Source organism: Ursus americanus, chromosome 36 (assembly GCF_024610735.1).
Source record: "Ursus americanus isolate L20-20 chromosome 36, mUrsAme1.1.p, whole genome shotgun sequence".
NCBI classification, from domain to species: Eukaryota; Metazoa; Chordata; class Mammalia; order Carnivora; family Ursidae; genus Ursus; species Ursus americanus.
In genome coordinates, this window is record NC_142162.1 from 6172343 (window position 1) to 6195300 (window position 22958).

The window sequence follows — 22958 nt, forward strand, 5'->3', positions numbered from 1 at the left end:
ATGGAGTCCATAACCCCAGTCTATTCAGACCAAGAGGTTCATATAGCTCAAAAACGAGGATAGACTAAAAACACACAGGACTGGCTTGTTGATAATGAAGGAAAGATCTTTATACCCGAACATAACCAATGGAAGGTAATACAGGGTTTACACCAGGCTACTCATTTGGGCAAAAATGCTTTAAAACACCTAATTAAAAATATATTTAATGGAGTAGATTTAGCAACTACAATAAAACAGGTCTGCCGATCCTGTATCATCTGTGCCCAAGTAAATCCGGAAGCTGCAGCCCGACCTCGCCCGCTTTTAAAGCCAGTCCAAAGGCGTGGGACGTATCCAGGAGAGGACCGGCAGCTTGATTTCACACAAATGCCATCTTGCAAAGGCTACGAGTTTCAATTAGCGTTCGTTGATACTTTCACTGGGTGGATCGAGGCTTTCCCATGTAAAACTGAAAGAGCCGTAGAAGTAACTAAAATTTTGTTGCACGAGATTATTCCTAGATTTGGACTTCCTCGATCTCTTCAGAGTGACAACGGTCCTTCTTTTACCACCCAAATAGCTCAACAAATAGCCCGAGCTTTAAAAATTAAATATTTCTTACATTCAGCGGGGCATCCACAATCCTCTGGAAAGGCAGAAGCAGCTGGTCGCACTCTAAAACGCCATCTTGCTAAAGTGAGTCTAGAGACTCAGGAAAATTGGGTTACACTCTCGCCAATAGGACTTCTCAGAGTAAGAACTGCGTCCAAACAACCCTTAGGACGCAGCCCTTTGGAGTTATCATACGGAAAGCCATTTCTTAGTGTAGATCTGTTACTAGATGAAGATTATCATGCCTTATTAAATTATTCACTTGAGGCCGGCTTAATTCATAAGTTACTCAATGAATATACTAACCATATACTTCCCAAACCTGATTTAACTGTAACTGAAAATCCACCCCATGTAAATCCCGGAGACGTGGTTTATGTAAGAGAGAGACTTAAATCCAAAGTGGAAGGGTCCATACCGGGTCATGCTATGTACTCCCACTGCGGTAAAACTAAAGGACACACTTCCTGGGCTCATAGATCTAGAATAAAACCTTCACAGGAAACCAGTGAGCAAACTAACCTGCCTTCCTACTCCTGTGAACCCATAGAAGATCTCAAACTCCTCTTCAAATGAGGATGAAGGTTGTATATCTTCTCTTTATTTTCTCCTCGCCTATCTTTATGGAAAATTCCTTTCTACAATGGGCTCAGCATTATGCTGAACTACAAAATCAAACGGGTTGTTGGATATGCGGACTCTTACCCATGTCAAGTACGTCTGGGTTACCCTGGTGGGTTTCCCCTCTACAGGGCACTGACTGGCATTCTCTACGTGCTTATATTTCAGAAATAATACATGGAGATAGTACGTTTCAAGAGAAATCTATCACCAATCAAAAGGTTTCTTCCTGGCCCATGATCAGTGGAACATGGAAGTTACCAGGACATAACCAAACTTTTTCATACCCTCAAACCATTAAAATCTTAACTGATTTTATCGATCCACAGATTAATGCCTCCTGCCAGTGCCTAAGCTACAAAACCCTACTTATCGGTATACGGAGGAGGGCATATATCAAATTTGGGGTATGTATTTATGGCTCACACCCGCCATCGGACAATTCAGTCAAAAGGCAATTTTATGCTGGGAACAAAGAAATCATACCTATGATACTTGGGCAAATAACACACGTCGTCTGGGATGGCTGCCACTAGAAGCCTGTTCCCAAGTAATAGTACTCCAGGCTACTGACTGGTTTGCTACTGACCGGGTGAGGCGGCCTGGGATTAGATGGCTAGCTCCAAACGGGACCCACTGGATACGTGGAACTAACCTATGGCCCTGGCTTCCCCCAGGGTGGACAGGTCATTGCACCTCAGGTTTTGCCTGGATTCACGGGCGCGTTATCAAAACCATCACCACTCCGGCTAATCTTGCCAATTTAAAACAAAGATGGACACGGTCTGTTTTTCAATGGTATGATCACTTAGCGTCCGTTTCTGTTCCATCTGTAGGGCTGGAAAGTGCAATCTGGCATGTAGAAGCCCTTAATAAATATACCATAAAGGCACTCAGTGATTCACAAAACAGCATCTCCTTACTTAATACTGAAGTTGCACAGATGCGCAAAGCAGTTCTACAAAATAGGGTGGCCTTAGACGTCCTGACGGCGGCACAGGGTGGCACTTGTGCCATCATGCAAACAGAATGCTGTGTATACATCCCAGATTATCACAAAAAGGTCACAGGACTATTAAAAGACATGAATACCCAAATTGGGGCTCCACAAAACCCCTCTCTCTGAGTGGTTAAGCTCCTGGCTCGGAGAAGGACTATGGTCAACTATTAAGGGTCTCTTTATTGGATTTCTCATCCTTATAGCCATACTAATCTTAATATGCTCTCTTTTTTTTTTTTTAAGATTTTATTTATTTATTCGACAGAGATAGAGACAGCCAGCGAGAGAGGGAACACAAGCAGGGGGAGTGGGAGAGGAAGAAGCAAGCTCACAGCGGAGGAGCCTGATGTGGGGCTCGATCCCACAACGCCGAGATCACGCCCTGAGTTGAAGGCAGACGCCCAACCGCTGTGCCACCCAGGTGCCCCTAATATGCTGTCTTTTTCAATCTCTCTCCGCTTGGTGCCGAGACTCCCTCGCTTCGGTGACTTCAATGGCCTCACACCGACAGATGAACCTCACCACCCACAGAGATACTTTACTGTCAGCATTGGATTCAGCTGCCTCCTCCTTTCATAACTCCCTTATACATTCCCCACTGACCAATGTTGACCCATAGGTAGGGACATCTCTATGCCCCTATCCAGCAGGAAGACATTACACCTTCAACAACCTTAAAGATTTAAGGGTCAAAATTGTTCAGGGGGGAAATGAGGGAACGGAAGGCAAGTTGAGGACAAAGCAGAAACTGACACCCCGCAACCCCCCCCAACATGGGACTTCATGACATTCCTTAGGCATCCCTGGCTGCCCAAAAGCTAAGGAAAAGAAAAACAAATGATTAACTGACAGAGATCACAATCCTGGGAGGCCTGGGTCTCCCTCAGTTTACACATGTCCTAGTGATTTACAAGGAAGAAGCATTCTTATCAATAGCCTAACTTCCAGAGACCCAGAATTCAGTTTCCTGAAGCCCTAACATTACCATCCCCTCCATAAAACTGAGGGAGGCTGAGGCAGAAGGAAATGAAATAAAACCTGCAGCCCATGGATAAGGACACGTGATAGGAGGAAAGTAACATTCTCCTGGGAAGCTCCCAACTATCTTACTCTTGACACCTTCTAGAGGGGCCAACGACCTTCACTTGACAACGGCAAGGCCTCCAGTGTCCGAGTCAAACATATGAAAGTACTTTCTCAACCTCCCTTCTTTCCTTACCTTCCCCCAACCCCATGGTATATAATGAGCCACGCCTCACAACCCGGTGCAGCAGCTCTTTCTGCCCACGGGTCCTGTCCTCGTGCTGTAATAAACCATTCTGCACCAAAGACGCCTCAAGAATTCTTTCTTGGTCATTGGCTCCAGACTCCACCCCACTGAATCTCACCCATATTCTATGACCTCATCAGTGAGGATGTGGAGAAAGGGGAACCCTCTTATAATGTTGGTAGGAATGTAAGCTGGTGCAGCCACTCTGGAGTGTCCTCAAACAGTTGAAAATAGAGCTACCCTACGACCCAGCAATTGCACTACTGGGTATTTACTCCAAAGATACAGACGTAGTAAAACGAAGGGGCACCTGCACCCCAATGCTTATAGCAGCAATGTCCACAGTAGCCAAACTATGGAAAGAGCCCAGATGTCCATCGACAGATTAATGGATAAAGATGTGGTAAATATATACAATGGAATATTACACAGCCAACGAAAAATTAAATCTTGCCATTTGCAATGACGTGGATGGAACTAGAGGGTATTATGCTAAGTTAAATGAGTCAATCAGAGAAAGAATTACCACATGATCTCACTCATATGTGGAATTTAAGAAACAAAACAGAGGAACATAGGGAAGAGAAGAAATAAAAATAAAACAAGACGAAACCAGAGAGGGAGACAAAGCATAAGAGACTCTTAATCGAAGGAAATAAATTGAAGGTTACTGGAGGGGAGGGGATGGGGGGATGGGTAACTGGGTGATGGACATTAAGGAGGGCATGTGATGTGATGAGCACCGGTTTTCTATAAGCCTGATGAATCATTGACCTCTACCTCTGAAATTAATAATACATTATATGTTAATTGAATTTAAATAAAAATTAAAAAATAATGACCAAGTATTTATCCCAGCAATGCAAATGTAGTAAAATTAGAAAATTTATAAATGTAATTGACCAGATCGACAGATTATAAAGAATTCAGGAAAACCGTAGCATCTCAATTATTGTGGGGAAAAAAGTTTAATAAAATTCAATACCTTTACAAACATGCACAAAACTGTTAGCGAAACCAGAATAGAAGGAACAATCCATACCCAGATAAAGTGTAGCCACTAAAAAGCTAAGCAAGCATCATTCTTGATTGTTCTCTTTAAAATGAAGAACAAAAAAAGATTTCAACATATTTCTTCCAACCATCAATTAGTCAAACAAAAACAGTAGAGATAGCTTTGAATAACAAAGCCTGTATAGACCTACAGGCATTAAAGAATTATAGCAGGAGTCAACAATCCCTCCTCAAGGCGGAATGCACGCCCAGGCGGGTTTACAGGTGACTTCTATCAATCCTTCAAGAGCCTTAGAGCCTTACACAAACTCTGTACGAGAGGAAGAGAAACTCCCCTAACTCACGAAATCAGTTTAACCTTGATACTTACACTGGACGAAGTGTATAAGGAAGAAAAGCAGAGATGACAACGCTCGTTCAAGAGATTATTGCAAAATCTCCAATTGTGGTAAAACCAAATCAAGCAAAATGTATCTCAGATAATAATGACCAAATAGTATTTATCCCAGCAGGGCACGGGTAGTAAAAGTAAATGGTAGTAAGTTAGAACATCTATAATCATAGTTCAACGTATCAACGGATTAAAAAGGGTTCAGGAGGGCCATTTCTCAAGTATTATAGAGACAAAGATTTAATCAAATTCACCACCTTTACAAACAGGCACAAAAAGCGTTAGCAAAACCCTAACCTGACAGCTGCTAAAACACGGCAAGCTTTACCCTTGATTACTCCCTTTGAAAATCAAGAAAAAGGGGTACTCACTCAGGATAATGTAGAATCCTGGGCTCACCTCCTCCCAGGGACACACCGAACACCAACAGGGCTTGCATCCATGAGACCCGTAAGGCTACCACAGGCTGTACTGGCTCTTAAAGGGTTCAGACTCACTGTCCCAGAATGCAACACAAAGGCAGCCAATTGAGAGGTGCCCAGGTTTTATGTGAATGGGGCTCATTTGCTAATTTAAAAGCACTGGCCTGAAGGGCAGGCATCTAATTCAGCTCACGTGGGGAGTCCTGCTGGCCGGCAGGAGCCGTCTTCACACTGCCCTCTGCCGTGCTCCAGAATGCTAACATCTCCCAGAGTGGAGCTGTAACATGTGTCTGGTGCCCTGGTTTTTGTGAATTCCATCCGGGGGATTCCCCATAACTGCCCAGCGCTGGTGGCCAGGGGCCTTGTGTTCCTGGGTCCTACAGGATTATAACAATCAGAGAGACAGCTCTCGGCAGACTGTCACCCCCAGGGCACTGGACAGACAGCAGAATGAGCCACACCCCCAGTCTTTCTGTGAAAGAGGCCTATTTGCTTGTCCTGAGGCTTCGCGAAACCTGAGGAGAAAGCTTAAGGTTTGACACACGACTACGGGCCAACAGAGGTGCCGTCGAGGCTCTAGGTTGGAGGATGCCATCGTTATGTTCTCCCTCTGTCTTGCTACAACTTACTGGTATCTCCCAGAAGGGAGCTTTTACATTCATCTGGAGTCCTGGTTTTCCCAACTGCTGCCCAAGGAACACCCTCCAGAGTGCGTCGACTTGGGTGGACAACAAGCCTTTATGCACATGGTCCCACAGAACTTTATGTATATATTTGCATACTTTAAAAGCTGCTGCCTGGGGTGCCTGGGTGGCTCAGCCGTTAAGGGTCTGCCTTCGGCTCAGGTGGTGATCCCAGGGTCCTGGGATCGAGCCCTGCATTGGGCTCCCTGCTCAGCGGGAAGCCTGCTTCTCCCTCTCCCACTCCCCCTGCTTGTATTCCCTCTCTCGCTGTGTCTCTCTCTGTCAAATAAATAAAATCTTGAAAATAAATAGATAAAAGCTGCTGCCTGAGGGTCTGACTTCCAGTATGCCTCGATCTAGCTGCAGACCGAGATCCTCCCCTTCCAGGACATTTAACACACCTTCAACTACTGGGAACTATCAAAAATAAAATACGCTGCTTGGAAAATCACAAAGGGTTGAAAGACAATCAAAAGCTAGGACACATTTGAACAATAGGGCTTATGTCTTATATGAAGCCATTCCTTCAAGCCTGTAAGGGGGGGCTGTTCTATCTATTGTATAGAAACCAACCCAAGAAGTTAAGCAAAATAAACAGAGAAATATGTTTCAAAAGAACAAGATAACCTCAGAAAAGTCCTTAATGAAACCGAGATAAGTAATTTACCTTATAAAGAGTTTAAATATTGGTCATAAAAATACCAAACTCAGGAAATGAATGAACGAACGCAGCGAGAACTCTAACAAAGAGAACATATAAGAAAATAGCAAATAGAAGTCATAGAGTTGAAGAACACCATAATTAAACTGAAAAATACACTAGAGGGGTTCAACAGCAGACTAGATGAAGCAGAAAAAAGGGTCAGTTAAGTTAACGACAGGGTAGTGAAATTCACCCAGAGCAACAACAAAAATAAATAAGGAAATAATTTAAAAAATGAAGATAGCTTATGGTCTTTTTTTTTTTTTTAAAGATTTATTTATTTGACAGAGAGAGAGAGAAACAGCCAGGGAGAGACGGAACACAAGCAGGGGGAGTGGGAGAGGAAGAAGCAGGCTCCCAGCGGAGGAGCCTGATGTGGGGCTCAATCCCAGAATGCTGGGATCACGCCCTGAGCCGAAGGCAGACGCTTAACGACTGAGCCACCCAGGCGCCCCAGCTTATGGTCTTATGGAATAACATCGAACAGACTAACATTTGCTATAATTGTAGGGGTCCCAGAAGAAGGAGAAGAATAAAGAGGGAGAAAACTTGAAGAAATAAAGAATGAAAAATTTTCTAACTTGGGGGAGGAAACAGACAATCCAGGTCCAGAGAATTCCAAAGAGACCCACACCAAGACACGTTATAATTAAAATGTTAAAAGTGGGGGCGCCTGGATGGTTCAGTCAGTTTAAAGTCTGACGCTTGATTTCAGCTCAGGTCATGATCCCAGTGTTGTGAGACAGAGCCTGCATCAGATTGGCACTGGGCATGGAGCCTGCTTAAGGGTCTCTCTCCCTCCCTCTCTCTCTGCCCCTCCCCACCTCAAAAAAATAAAACAAAATTAAATTAAATGTCAAAAGTAAACACTGAGAGAATCTTAAACGCAGCATGAGAAAAACAGCTTGTTGTGTACAAGGGGACCCCAATAAGATTATCAGCTGATTTTCCAGCGGAAACTTTTGCAGGCTAGATAAGAATGGCATGATATATTCAACACCTACTAGAGACCCGAGCAAGAGCAGTAAGACAAGAAAATGAATTAAGAGAGGCAAACCAAAAAACAAACTCTTAACTATAGAGAACAAACTGAGGGTTGCTGGAGGGGAGGTGGGCAGGGGATGAACTGAATGGGTGATGGAGATTAAGGAGGGCACTTGTTGGGATGAGCACTGGGTGTTATATGTAAGCGATGAATCAACTAAATTCTACTCCTGAAACTATCACACTATATGTTAACTAACTAGAATTTAAATTAAAACCTGAAACAGCAACAAAAGATATAATAATTAGAAATTAAACAAAACTGACATTTGCGAAGGAGATATAGACAAATTATTAGAAATAATGAGAATTTAACAAGGTGACCGGATATGGTAAAACGAGAAAATCATTTCTACACACCAGCCACAAGCGGTTTAAAAATTTTTTAACAGTATCATTTTTCATTTTATCACTTAGGAACAAAAATAACAAAAATAAAGTACTTAGGAATAAATATAAGGAAATAAGTGTATGCAATCTATGGAGAAAATTATAAAACCTTACTGAATGATACTAAATCCTTAATCCCCAGCATCTATTTCACCCATTCCCCCACCCATCCCCACTCTAGTAACCACCAGTTTGTTCTCTGTATTTAGGAGTCTGGGGTTTTTTGTTTGTTTTCCTATTTTTTTCTTTTTAAAAAAATTTTTTTTAGATTTATTTATTAATTTGAGAGATTGAGAGAGAGAGTATGGGCACACAGGTAGAAGGAGAAGCAGGCTCCTCACTGAGCAGGAAGACTGAAGCAGAACTTGATCCCAGGACCCTGAGATCATGACCCGAGCTGAAGGCAGATGCTTAACCAACTAAACCACCCACACACCCTATTTTCCTCTTTTTTTCTTTGTTTCTTAAATTCTACGTACGAATGAAATCATACAGTATTTGTCTTTCTCTGAGTTCACTAAGCATTAAACTCTCTAGATTGATTCATGTTGTTGCAATGGCAAGATTTCATTCTTTTTTATGGCTGTGTAATATGGCTTAGTGTGTGTGTGGCTGTATTTATATAAATGTATATATAAAATACATACCACATCTTTTTTATGCATTGATCTACGGATGGACGCTTTAGCTGCTTCCATAATTTGGCTATTATAAATAATGCTGCAATGCACGAAGGAGTGCACGTATCTTTTCAAATTAGTGTTTTCATTTTCTTTGGGTAAATACCCAGTAGTAGAATTTCTGGATCATAGGGTAGTTCTATTTTTAGTTTTTGAGGCACCTCCATACTGTTTTCCACAGTGGCTGCACCAGTTGGCATTTCCATCAGTAGTGCATAAGGGTTCCCTTTTGTCCACATTCATGCCAACACTTATTATTTCTTGTGGTTGTGATTTTAGCCATTCTGACAGGTGTGAGGAGATACCTCATTAGGGTTTTGATGTGCATGTCCCTGGTGATGAGTGATGTTGAGCATCTTTTCATGTGTTTGTTGGCCATGTGGATGTCTTCTTTGGAAAAATGTCTATTCAAGTCCCATGCCCATTTTTAAATTGGATTGTTTGGTTTTTTTGGTGTTGAGTTGTGTAAGTTCTTTATATACTTTAGATAATAACCCCTTCTTAGATATGTCATTTGCAAATATCATCACCTATTCAGTAGGTTGTCTTTTTGTTTTGTTGATGGTTTCCTTCACTACAACAAGGGAGACAAGAATATAGAGTGGGGGACAAAGAGAGTCTCTTCAACAAATGGTGTTGTGAAAACTGTGTAGTGACAAGCAAAGAATGAGACTCAATTTCTAATGCCATACTCAAAAATAAACCCCAAATCGATTAAAGACCTAAATGAGAGGGCCTGAAACCATAAAATTCCTAGAAGAAAAGATAGGCAGTAATCTCTTTGGCATTAGCTATAGAATAATTTTTCTAAATATGTCCTTTTTTTTTTTTAGGAGCGCCTGGTGGCTCAGTCGGTTAAGCATCTGCCTTTGGCTCAGGTCATGAACCCAGGGTCCTGGGATCGAGCCCCACACTGGACTCCCTACTCAGCGGGGAGCCTGCTTCCCCCTCTACCCTTGCCTCTCTCTATGTCTCTCATGAATAAATGAAATCTTTAAAAAAAAGAAAGAAGTTATTAATATCTTATACAAACTGCACCAGAAAATAGAATAGAATGGCCAATACATTTTATGAGGCTAGAATAAGCTCATGAGGCTAGAATAAGGCCCAAAACAAAAACAGAAAAAGACGGTATGAGAAAGAAAGTTATAGGTTAGTATCTCGATTGTGGAAATAAATATAAAAATGTAAAAACACTTTTAGCCAAAAAAAATCAAGTAGAAAATCAATATCATTTGCTATGTTAATAGAGTAAAGGAGAGATTTAGGCAAGATATCCTTAAAATGCCATCTGGGAAAACACGCGCACACGCGCACACGCACACACGCACACACACACGCACACACGCACACACACAGAGACACGTATATATAAACCAAGCTTCATGTGTCAGCATATGGCAGTGCCTTCTACAAACTGTAAAAGCAAAATACTGGCAACACCTCATTGCCCAGCAACAGGAGAAACGATAAATAGATACAATGGATTACTACAAGCGGTTACAGTGACTGCACTAAAGCTAATGTATCGATATGGATGAATATAAAAATAACGTGAGGGAAAACAAGTCACAGAAGAATACGTCCAGTATGATACCATATGTAGAAAACATGCAAACAATCCTATTATATAGCATGTACAGACACATACATGCGTAATAAAGCATGAAAGAGTGCGTGGACATAATACACTCCCAATTCAGGACCGTGTTTACAACCGGGAGTGGAGGGCAGTGGGATCATTAAAGATACACGGGGGCTCAATTTTATCTAGGATATTTTATTCTTAACATCAGTGGAGGGTAATGTGAATACTTACTGTGTTTTCTGTGCCTGAAATATTTCAAAATTTTAAAGTCTTCCTTCTTTTTTTCGTTTTTTAAGATTTATTTATTTATTTGACACAGAGAGAGAACACAAGCAGAGGGAGCAGCAGGCAGAGGCAGAGGGAGCAGCAGGCTCCCCACTGAGCAAGGAGCCCAATGCAGGACTCAATCCCAGGACCTTGGGATCATGACCTGAGCTGAAGGCAGATGCTTAACTGACTGAGCCTCCCAGGCACCCCTTAAAAAGTCTTTCTGAAAACCAATCACTTGAAGAGGGTTGAAGGAAGTAAATACTATTAGCATATGTTTGCTACTTTCAAATATTTGAAGGAACATCATGTATAAGGGGAAAAAAAAGAATGTGTTCTGTTTCGCTAGCATGTATGTACAAGCACTGAACTGTAAAGCTACATACATACTGTTATCTGTATATTATTATACTGTATACTGTCATAACTGTATATTGTTATAGCCAGGCTGCCTAGCTTCAGACCTTGGCTCTGCCTTTTGCAGGTGATATGACTGAGGCAGACTATTGAACCCCTCTGTGTTGTTCTCCATCCTGTAAAATGGGGATAATAATAGTGCTTAGCTCACAGGGCTCTATAAGGATTAAATGATTGATTCTTTGCGAAGTGCTTAGAACAGTGCCTGGTACGTAGCAAGCGCTATGCGTTTGTAAAAGAAATCAAACAAATCTGGCAGGTAAAGAGCCTGCCTTGTAGCCCAGTAAGGTCTCCTTCAAGGGCTCTTGCAACGGCTGGAAATATATCGGTTCGGGGTCTAGTGTACCTCTCAAACTTCAACATGCATTCGGATCCCGTGGAGATCTTGCTAAAATGCATGTTCCAAGTCAGTCAGCCTGGGGCGGGGGGAGCCTGAGAGTCTTTACTTCGAAGAGGTGGTGCCAGGGGCCTGCAGACTACAGCTTGAGGAGCGGGGCTCTAGGCCTTTCCCTGTGGCCGTACATCATAACTTCTAAGATACTTAGTTCTTATTGCCGGTCCGTCATCAACGGGCAGTTGGTTCTAAATTCTAAATCTATTCCTCTTTCAAAACCAGCTTTTGGCCCCTTGATTAGCTAATAATAATTTAAACACTGAAAGGATGACAATTTTGTAGGAGGCTAGAGGTGACTACACAAATGTGTATCTTCCCATAATGTAGATAATTACATGGGTTTTTGTTGTTTTTTACAAATTCAGCTTTCTGTCTTTGGGATTTTCTTAAAGAAGAAACACACAGTGAGAAATGTAAACAGTGACATACAGGGGAGACAGTCCCTGTGTCATTTTGGAATCCACAGTAGACTCTTATTTGATATGGTCGAGAGGAGGATGTCACCTTAGCCCTCCAGTAGGGAAGTGAGAGAAGGAGAAGCTCCTGTGAGGGCCGAATAAATGAGAAAGAGGCGGAATGTCAAGCCTTGAAGTAAAAAGAAAGAATTAAGAAAGATCATTTTTTAAAGTTTGAAGGTATGGTTCTGAGATGTGAAAGAGGTTAAGGAGCGGGACTAACATTTTATAGGGTATTAATTCAACAAGCTGAATAGGCAAATGAGACTTGGGTGTATCAGAGGACCCTGGCGAAGCACCCCGGGCTCTGGTGGGAGCCCTCCCATCCACTGTGCACCCCGCTGGTCCTCCGGGTTCTAAAGACTGTTAACACCCTGATCCAGAACGGAAACCCGGAGAATGGCTTGGTGCTTGGGGCTGTTGGACGTTGTGGGAGTTCTGGATGATTTGGTCTGAATTATACTCCACGCTTGCTTTCCTTCAGGGAATCCTCAATCATGATGGTTGACTTAGAGCCAAAGGGGACCCTCCAGAGTTTCCTTAGGCCTGGCTGCACACACGCAGGGACTCTGGGACATTCTGTAAGGAGTGTCAGGGGGTTTTGGCCAGAGAGCGGCTCATGAATATTCAACATAAAGCTATTGATTCTAACTTCTGCTGCCCCCGCAGCCCAATTTGTAAATGTCCCCAGATCTGAAATAGCCAATGAGTGGAGGAAAAGTGAGGAGGCCGTGGACAGGACATTTTATTCTTCCATTATTCTACTGTTTGAAGTCCACACAGAAAGTTCCAGGCTATATATTTTGCCTTAAAAAGAAGAATATAGAAGAAGTGCGGGAAGATGACAGTAGGCATTCAAGTAGATAATGCTACAGTTTTCTTTAAATTTGTGCTATTTTAAATAGTATTTTACTCACCACCACTGCACAGAGGTTATATTTAGGGTGTTTCCGAAAAACTGGACAAATGTAAGGAGTAAGGTCCAAGTTAGTGAGTGGGTAATGAATATCTGTTCTCAGTTTCCTTTTCATTGTACCCAGAATGTCAAATCTGGAGAGAGAACAAATGTGCGAAATATAAAGTAAGTGTGTAAACTGCTCGGGAACGAAGTCTACATACCTTGTTAAATTCCAACTACACTTTAAAGTAATTTCTTGGAAAGATAATTTGGCACAGACCTGTACATAGATTTTTTTCTTATCTATGTGTATTTATAATGTACACATCCACAAGTGTTACCCGAAATGAGACTGGTTGTGCCAGGGCTGTGGGTCAGGGGGTGAGACGGTACAGAGTTAATCCTGTGAGAGAAGAAGACAGGAACAAAGCCAGGCTTGGCATCAGGGAGTAGAAATCACATTGATTGACTCAGCTTTTCCTTATCTTGATTTTAGCACATGTTGTCTCGGCAGTGTCCTATTTCCCAGCTCTGAGGTTTTCATATATCTTTAATAAGATAAAATTTTCTGAAAATCTTGTCACAGTCCCTATTTGTTCTTTAGATCAGCAGTTCCCAAACCTGAACTCATATCAGAATCACCTTGGAGCTTTTGAAAAAATAAATTATGGTGGCATCTGGGCAGCTCAGTCGGTAAAGCATCCAACTCTTGGTTTTGGCACAGGTCATGATCACAGGGTCTAAGGATCAAGCCCCATGTTGGGCTCTGAGCTGGGCGTGGAGCCTGCTTAAGATGCTCTCTCTCTCTCTCCCTTTCCCTCTGCCCCTCCCCCCATCCCCTGCAAAGAAAGAAAGAAAGAAAGAAAGAAAGAAAGAAAGAAAGAAAGAAAGAAAGAAAGTTAGTTCATTTTGGAAAAATGGCTGAATGGCTGATTTAGGTCTGGTGCAGGGAAATTAGTGCATGAACCTGAGATATTCTCATACCAGAAAGCAAGAAACCTTGTTTCCAAAACCTAAGGGAATACCATTTGACCCAGCAATCCCATGCCTACGTATCATGGCAAAATAAATGAAGATTTATACCCACATGAAAACCTATACACTAATGTTTTTAGCAGCTGTATTCATATCTACCACAAATTGGAATCAACCCAAATGTTCAGCAACTGATGAATGGATAAACGATTATGATATAAGGGGTGCCTGGCTGGCTCAGTTGGTAGAGCGTACGACTCCTGATGTCAGGGTCACAAATTCAAGCCCCACGCTGTGCATAGAGCCTACTTAATTTAAAAAAATAAATAAATAAGTGTGGTACATTCATGAAAGGGAATACTACACAGCAATAAAAAGGAAGAAACCACTAACTCATGCCACACTCATTAATTAATCTTTTTCTGTAGATTTGGTGAGGATGTGGAGAAAAAGAAACCCTCAAGCACTGTTGGTGGGAATGCAAACTGGTGCAGCCACTGTGGAAGACAGCATGGAGGTTCCTCAAAAAGTTAAAAATAGGGGTGCCTGGGTGGCTTGGCCATTAAGCATCTGCCTTCTGCTCAGGTCACGATCCCAGGGTCCTGGGATCGAGCCCCGCATCAGGCTCCTGGCTTTGTGGGAAGCCTGCTTCTCCCTCTCCCACTCCCCCTGCTTGTGTTCCCTCTCACTGTCTCTCTCTGTCAAATAAATAAATAAAATCTTTTGAAAAAAATTAAAAGTAGAAATACCATATGAACCAGTAATTCCACTACTGGGTATTTACCCAAAGAATACAATAACACTAATTCAGAAAGACATATGCACCCCTATGTTTATTGCAGCATTATTTACAATAGCCAAGATATGGAAGCAACCCAAGTGTCTATCAAAACATGAACAGATAAAGAAGATGTGGTGTATTTATACAATGGAACATAATTCAACCATAAAAAAGAACAAAGTCTTGCCATTTGCAACAACATGATGGATCTAAAGGGTGTAATGCTAAGTGAAAACAGTCAGAGAAAGACAACTATCATATAATTTCCCCCATGTGGAATTTAAGAAACAAAACAAAAGAACAAAGGAAAAAAAAAAACAAAACCAGACTCAAATGTAAAACTAATGGTTACCACAGGGGGGGTGGGTGGGGGGGTGGGTGAAACAGGTGAAGGGGGTTAGGAGTACACTTACCATGATGAACACGGAGTAATGTATAGAATTGCTAAATCACTATATTGTACACCTGAAACTAATATAACACTGTTAGAGTTCAATAAAAGAAGTTAAAATGGCAGATTTTATGTTATGTATATTTTATCACACATTTTTAAAAATTAATGTAATATACTGAATACCACTGAATTTACACTTATTTATTTATTTTTATTTTAGAGAAAGAGAGCACACGTGAGCGGTAGGGACAGAGGGAGAGCATCTCAAGCAGACTCCATACTGAGCTCAGAGCCCAACACAGGGCTCGATCTCAAGATCCTGAGATCACAACCTGAGCCGAAACTAACACTCAGACGCTTAACTGACTGAGCCACACCCAGGCACCCCTGAAGTGTACACTTTAAATGGGTCAACTGCATGGTATGTGAATTATATCTTGATAAAGCCATCCAAAAAGATCTCACGAAATGCCAAAAAGTCCATACCTCTTTAAGTGAAAGATAATTATTTTTGGTGCTTTGGAAATACTGGCCCTTACAGCTGTTTCTTGCTTGGTTTCACAGAAGGAACAGTGAATCTGATTATTCCAGGTCAGTGTGTCTTGTTGAAAAAAACACTGGAGACAGTCCTATGGAGGAGAAACACATGTGGTGACTACAACGGATCAACTGCAGCCTGGGCTGTTTACAGCAGAGCTTTGCAGCAGCTGTGGAAATGTGATCCTCGGTGCTTGCCTCAAAGCCAACATGTCCGGGAGGTCCCAGCGTCACAAGCTGCTGCCTGGACAGGTGTCAACATCTACCTGACAAAGGAGGGGCTTCTTTCTCACTCAGTTACTGAAATGGACCCAAGTGTCCATCTCCCTTCCAATCTCTGGATCAGCATTTTCACCTTTCTGGTTTATTTCAGAATAATACTGACCGTGCAGTTTCCACTAACCAAGTCAGGTAGCTGTTTTATGTTACTCAGCTCATCACAGAGGGGACGGACCCGGAGACTGAAAAATGACCATGAGCAGTATTTCGGGGGTGACCCAGAATGAAGACAGCAGAGCAGACAGAATCTGATGCCCTGCACACGGAAGCCACCCTGAGGGTCACCGGGCCCCCGGCTCTGCAAACCACTAACCTAAAGAGGCCCTGTGTTCCGTGCACATGCCAGCGCCTCAGTTAGAGCCTGGGCAATTTGTTTCCAGCCATCATGAGCACTGTAATCTGAGAACAAAGCCCACTTCTAAATAAGTAGCCGGATTCTGTTCTCCAGTTCTGGCACGTGAAAACTTTTTGCAGTAGACGTGCTTTCATAATTTAGGTAGAAAAATATAAGTGGGTATGATTCTGCAAGAGCGCTTACGGCTCCCCTGCCTTCTACCACCACCCGACTTACAGATTAATTTTTGGTATGATGGGGAAGAAAATTCAAGAGGTAAATTCCCTGTATGCGCCGAGCCATCTCGGTAGACTGAATAAAGCCCGCATGTCATTTCAATTTTACAGTGAGGCTGTTTTAATGAGTAAAATCGAAATACAATCGAATTCACGGTCACTTTTGGCTGTATGTCGCTTTTCTATAAAATGTTGTCATCATGGACCTCCAATTGGTTTTAAGTGATAAAGCAGCCCCCTCACAGTAGACACTGTGGGAAACAGCCCTGGGAAGTGGCATCCGGGAGCAAGAATCGCTACCTGAAGGGAGCACTCGTACTCAGATGGAATGGGGAGAGAGAGGACGGTGAAGACTTCGTTCTTGTAGGTGCAGCTCTCACACTTCAAACACATGATGCTGTAGTTGAGCTGCCCTTCGAACAGCTGTGTGATGATGGAGGTCTCGTTGGCAATCACCTTCCTGCAGCATCTTGGGACAGACCCTTTCCCGTACGATCTTCTTCGATGATACTGAATCAAGGAACAAATTAGCCCCGAATCAACTCCTGGTTATCAAAAAAAGCTTTTAATAGAATGACTTGATTTTTTTCCTACCAGAAGGATACATTGCTACCAGAAACCAATTCGTTTTGGATTCAGACAGTGCAGAGGAAGATCTTCTTAAGACTACATAGAGGTGGGGTGCCCGGGTGGCTCAGTCCAGGAAGCACCTGACACTTGACTTCAGCTCCGATCACGGTCTCAGGGTCCTGAGATCCAGCCTGGCGTGGAGCCCCAGCAAGGTGCTGGGCTCTGCATGAGGCTCTGTGCTCAGCAGGGGGTCGCCTTGAGAGTCTCTCCCGTTGCCCCTCCCCTCCCTTGTGTGCTCTCGCTAAATAAATAATTCTTTTTTAAAAAAGTATATATGAGGTTTGATTTCTGATAATTCAGTTATTTTCCTCCTTACGTGAAGCTGAGGAATGGCGATACGCTAAGCCTGTGAAAACACATGTGCGCGCCCCGGAAGCTGACAGCCTGTGATAACGTCACCCAGGGTCCTAGAGGCTGTTTTTCCAGGGAGGAGGGTGAGTAGGCATCTGACTAGCTTTCAGTCATGCAACTGATGAAGGAGTAAAATGAAGCAACCTGTCCTCCCTCCAGCCCCTTCAGATTTAGCCTCTTCTATTTTTATTGTTAGAAAACACTTTTTTTAAAAGAGCAATCTTAAATTCTTTTTTTTTTTTAAAGATTTTATTTATTCATTCAACAGACAGAGAGACAGCCAGCGAGAGAGGGAACACAAGCAGGGGGAACGGGAGAGGAAGAAGCAGGATCCCAGTGGAGGAGCCTGGCGTGGGGCTCGATCCCATAACGCCAGGATCACGCCCTGAGCCGAAGACAGACGCTTAACGACTGAGCCACCCAGGCGCCCCAAGAGCAATCTTAAATCCTTAAGGCAGCCCAAGTTAGCCTTGCAGCCTGATTAGAATTCAGCTCATACTGAAGGACACCATTTCTGGGAGCACAGCCCGAGCGCTCCGTGCTCGAACGGCCTCACCAGACCGTGCATTTGGAAGACACATTAGCCCCACAGCCGGCTCCGCTCGGGAGCTGTGCACACTGCTCCCCTTCGCCTTGCTGCTTTCGTCAGGCTCTGCTGCCAAGGTCTTCCACCTGACGGTCATCTGATGGCCCTAATGCCAAGTTTGGTCTTGGGAGTGAGAATGCTGTTTATTTCAGATTGGCTGCAGATGAGGACCTAAGGGATTCTACTGACCACCACCTACCCTTCGGCTAAAAACAAAGTGCCGCCGTGAATATCTTATTAGCAGTAAAACAGAAATGGAGCTGAGGATTGCAGATGAGAATGATAAATGGATATCGTTTGTGATCTTTTGCCAGAGCACTTCCTGGATGTGAAGTAGGAGGTGAGCTAACGTCAGCACAAGGACACTGCATAAAACCAAGGACCTGTCTTCGGAGAGAATGTGACTCAGATCGAGGCTGAAGGCAATGAGTCTTACAAAGAAAAGTAAAACCCTCTGCAACTGGCAATCTCACGTTTTATTCAATGTGTATGTCCTGACCCAGGGAAGAACTCAGGTTCGGGATGTTTGGCATGAAGATGAAACTTTGCAGTATTTACGTGTGTCCTTTAATACCCAGCTTCATATTTTCTTGGGTTTGTAGTTACCAAGAACATGTATTTAAAGTTGTAAAGCTCTGTATATCTCAAGAGGAACATATTTTTATTTAAAAAAAATGAGATTTTCACTTAAAAAAACCATTCTGGGGGCGCCTGGGTGGCACAGCGGTTGAGCGTCTGCCTTCGGCTCAGGGCGTGATCCCGGCATTATGGGATCGAGCCCCACGCCAGGCTCCTCCACTGGGATCCTGCTTCTTCCTCTCCCACTCCCCCTGCTTGTGTTCCCTCTCTCGCTGGCTGTCTCTATCTCTGTCAAATAAATAAATAAAATCTTTTAAAAAAAAAAAACCATTCTGTGAAGATGTTATTTACAAAGGGAACAGATGAGCGGTTCCCACACCTGCTGATCACTGGAAACACCACGTGAGCTTTCCCAGAGGACAGCCCAAGACATTCGAATTCGGTGACAGCTGAGGGGCTTAGGATGCGTGGCCGAACACTCTTCCCAGGTGATTCCGATGATTATTTGGTAAATAATAATTCAAATACTAACCTGAATGTGCCCCACAGTACCCCCAGCACCTGTGCTTAGCAGACAGGAGGCAATATTGGCAGATGAAAGAATGAAAAACGAAAGTTACTGATAAGAGCTGAAGGGTCTATCTTAATTCAAGGCCGTTCATTCTACTTACCTTTTTCAGAGCTTCATGAAGTTCATTCAGGACATAAATCAAGAATTCCTGAGCATCTTGCTGTGTCTTTTTCATAAATGCTGGGTAGAGGTTGCCAAGAGCTGCCCGAAATATTTCTGGTGAGACACATTCTGAGTCTCCAAGCCACATGTCTGTCATCACATAGGCAAAAGCAGTGGCAACCTCACTGCAATCCCTTGGAAGAGGGACAGAGAATGTTTCTGGCTGATTTCACGACAGGAAGGCACCTAAAAACTCAAGCACTGGCGTCAGACCAAAACCAAAGCTGCCTTCTTCGCAGAACTTCCCACGTTGGGACTCACCCTAGCGATGGTCTCTGGGGGCCCGGGGCTCAGCCGTGAGGGCTCCCTCCCTAACCTCACCTGGGGGAGCGGGGAGTGGGGGTGCAGGGAACGCAAACGGTCTTACTTTTGAAGAGCAGTAATGTACTTTCCCGAGAGAAAGTACTCCACCAGCGGCGAAACGCTGCCCAGACACTGTAAGATGGCGTTCATGTAGCACGTGTTGCCCAGGTTCCGCAGGCCCGTCACTCCCTGGAAGTGGGGCTGGTTCTCGGCGGCCTCGTTCGCGGGACAGGTGTCGTAGTGATCTGTGCACTCGGCACTGCGTTGCGGCCATGCGGGAGGAGAGGAAAGCACGTTGAGGGGCCACCATATGTGCCCATGACGTCCGCCCGCTCGAGCGCCCGCTGCGGAGCCCTCAGCGAGGCTCCTGTCCGATACCGGCCGGCCCCGGACAGAAGCCTTCCAACTCCAGGTCTAAAATCGCACCCTTATTCTGGAACTCCGAACGGTGCCTGCGGCCCAGGCAGCAGACGTAAAAATTTCTTCCTGAAACCACAGCAAGAGGACAGAAAATCCTGCCCTTTCAGAGACCTAGGGTTGCTTGGCTAAAAATGCAAACTTTCCCTTTAAATACTGAAGTTTTGGGGCACCTGGGTGGCTAAGTCACTTAAGCATCTGACTCTTGATTTCAGCTCAGGTCACGGTCTCCGGTCTCCGGTCTCCGGGGTCATGAGATGGAGCCCCATGTGGGGCTCTGTGCTCAGCAGGGGGTGTGCTTCTCCCTCTCCCTCTGCCCCTCCCCCTGCTCACCCACACGCGCATGCGCTCTCTCTAAAATCTTAAAAAATACCAAAGTATTTCTTTTTTTTTTTCCAGGCAAGTAATTTACTTATTATTAGTAGTAACAACAATAGCAATAGGTAGTAGTTAATAATAACAATAGCTATCATGTATCAAGCCTGGCCCGAAGTTAAGTAGTTAATAGGCATTCTCCCATTTAATTCTTTCAACCATTTTATGGGGTAGGTATAATTGTTTTTAAATCCTGTTTTACAGAGGAGAGATCACATTTAAATGGTTTAGTCATTTGCCTATGATATATATATTATGTGCAGTGATATGTGGAGAGAAGGGATATCTACCTACGTACCTACCTACCTATCAAGTTATTTGGATTTATATATCATATATTAACAGTGTGTGTACACATACATATATATGGCATATATACATATTGAGAGCATATGCACATGCTAAGAGCATATATACATCTATTAAGAGCACATGTGTGTATATTACATATATGTGTAATATACATTTTCTGATGTCATATATTACATACATATATGTGTTTGTAGAAACACACGTACAGGGAGAGAGAAAGAGCATAGACTTTGTAAAGAATCGATCTTAGTTTAAATCCTGACCCTGCCACTTCCTAGTTACATGACCCGGAACTCTCATCTATAAAAACAGGAACAATGCTACCTTATAGGGTGGTGTGAGGATTAGAGTAAGTGATGCGAGGCCTGGGGCACAGATCACATAGTTAGTAAATGGGAACCTAAATATAGTTTTGACTAAGTGACTGCTGTAGGATGTTCTGAACAGGAAGCTGTGGAGTTAGAGAGCCCTGGGCCCGGCCAGCCCTGTGCAGAGGGGAGAATGCCGCAGGTGCCAGGGGAGGTCTCCTGTGTCCACACACAGCTTCCTTTCCTCATTTGGCTATTGCTCAAGGCAGCCTGGCATCTTTGTCCTTTATGACTTTTCTTCCCATGTACAGGATCTAAAACTGGGTCTCCATGAGACCGTTACCTCCCCTCAGTACCTCTGTTTACAATTCTGCCGGTTTGAAACATGTCCACCATTACAAGATGGTCACTTTCACGTTTGTTTTCTGATATCATCAGAGGCCCCGCACGGTCCCTCGGTAGGCACATCTATTGCCTAGCTATCAATTAGCATCTTCCCTTCCTTTTGGGGACCTCCACGGGGTCAAACCTGAGGGAACCCTGCCAAATGCTGCACGTACCCCCGACTCCTTTGACATGGCGTTCCCCACCCCCCCACCCCCGGCCCTCCACAGAATTCTCTAGAAAGCTGTAGTAGAGAGTGGCTCACAGGACATAGTAGATGCCAAAGTCATCTGCAGGGAGGGGCCGTGGCGAAGTCATTTCAGTGAGACCACGGTGGACTTTCACTTCTACTCAGGAGCTGCATCGAATCCTTTTAACTTCATTTCTCCAAGCCTGTTCCTTTGGCTCTTTTGTTTGTAATAAACAATGTCTGTGTTTCTCTCCCCTTTCAGTAGCTGCAGACTGATCTCTGTACTTCAGGCACATTCCAACTTGGGTTTCCCACGCATCATAATCATTTCCATTCACCCTCAAGATTCTAGCACATTGCCAGGAGAGATTGTTACTCGGCTGCTTAAAAACTTTAAAAGTAGGGGCGCCTGGGTGGCACAGTGGTTAAGCGTCTGCCTTCGGCTCAGGGCGTGATCCTGGCGTTATGGGATCGAGCCCCACATCAGGCTCTTCCGCTATGAGCCTGCTTCTTCCTCTCCCACTCCCCCTGCTTGTGTTCCCTCTCTCGCTGGCTGTCTCTATCTCTGTCAAATAAATAAATAAAATCTTTAAAAAAAAAGAAAAGAAAAGAAAGTCTCAGCCACACTTTCTCTTAAAAAAAAAAAAAACTTTAAAAGTATTAGATTTCAGGGGCACCTGGGTGGCTTGGTCAGTTGAGCATCTGAGTCTTGGTTTCAGCTCAGGTCATGATCTCGGGGTCCTGGGATCCAGCCCCATATCAGGCTCTGAGCTGGGCATGAGGCCTGCTTAGGATTCTCTCTCTCCCTCTCCCTCTGTGCCTCACCCCCCTCTAAAAAAAAGTATTACATTTCAGAGAATGAACTGAACATATAACCTCTCTTCCTCCGTCACTCAGTTTCTCTTGAATATGTACATTACACACATACACGGAAGATTCACCTCCACTTAGTTCACTCTGGCAAACCCGTCCCCACTCCCAGGGATCACAACACTCCTAAGATCCCAAGGGAGTATTTCTCACCCTGGGAAGGGAAGCAGTTGGATTTTGCTGCTTCTAAAAATGCATAGGATTGGGATAGACTGGAGTCTTTCTCCTCACAGTCACCAACTAGAGTCCAAAGGGGGCATAGACATGCACGCACGCATCCCACTAGGGCCAGCAGGGCAAATATAAAGTGTTCATAATAGAAGGATTTATGAGCTGAGAAGCAGCAAAGTACACGAGCTCCTGAGCTCTCATCTCATTTTTTTTCACAGAGAACTGTTCTTAAGAAAGCACATCTGTGAAGAGCACCCCCGCCCCCCGGCTCTATCTAGATGAAAGGGAGAGTAGATGCAGTCATGGAGCCTCACGAGCAGCCTGGTCAGGAAGTGGTCTTGGTAGGAAGGGGGCCTCTGGAGCCCCAAAGCTGCCACCTGCT

The 22958-nt window shown here is 43.8% G+C and overlaps 1 protein-coding gene across 1 annotated transcript in view; it reads right to left on the reverse strand.

The window, feature by feature from the left end:
• The window catches only part of USP50 (ubiquitin specific peptidase 50), a 45739-nt gene extending 23835 nt beyond the window's left edge, over positions 1–21904 (reverse strand). Inside the window, exons 1-6 of the mRNA XM_045812028.2 lie at positions 21611–21904; positions 19614–19808; positions 19185–19380; positions 16668–16877; positions 15468–15610; positions 12851–12983 (exon numbers count right to left, since the gene is read on the reverse strand). Coding sequence (XP_045667984.1) covers positions 12851–12983; positions 15468–15610; positions 16668–16877; positions 19185–19380; positions 19614–19808; positions 21611–21663 — 930 coding nt within the window. The 5' untranslated portion in view covers positions 21664–21904. The remainder of the gene's footprint in view (positions 1–12850; positions 12984–15467; positions 15611–16667; positions 16878–19184; positions 19381–19613; positions 19809–21610) is intronic.
• Positions 21905–22958: the final 1054 nt, after the last annotated feature.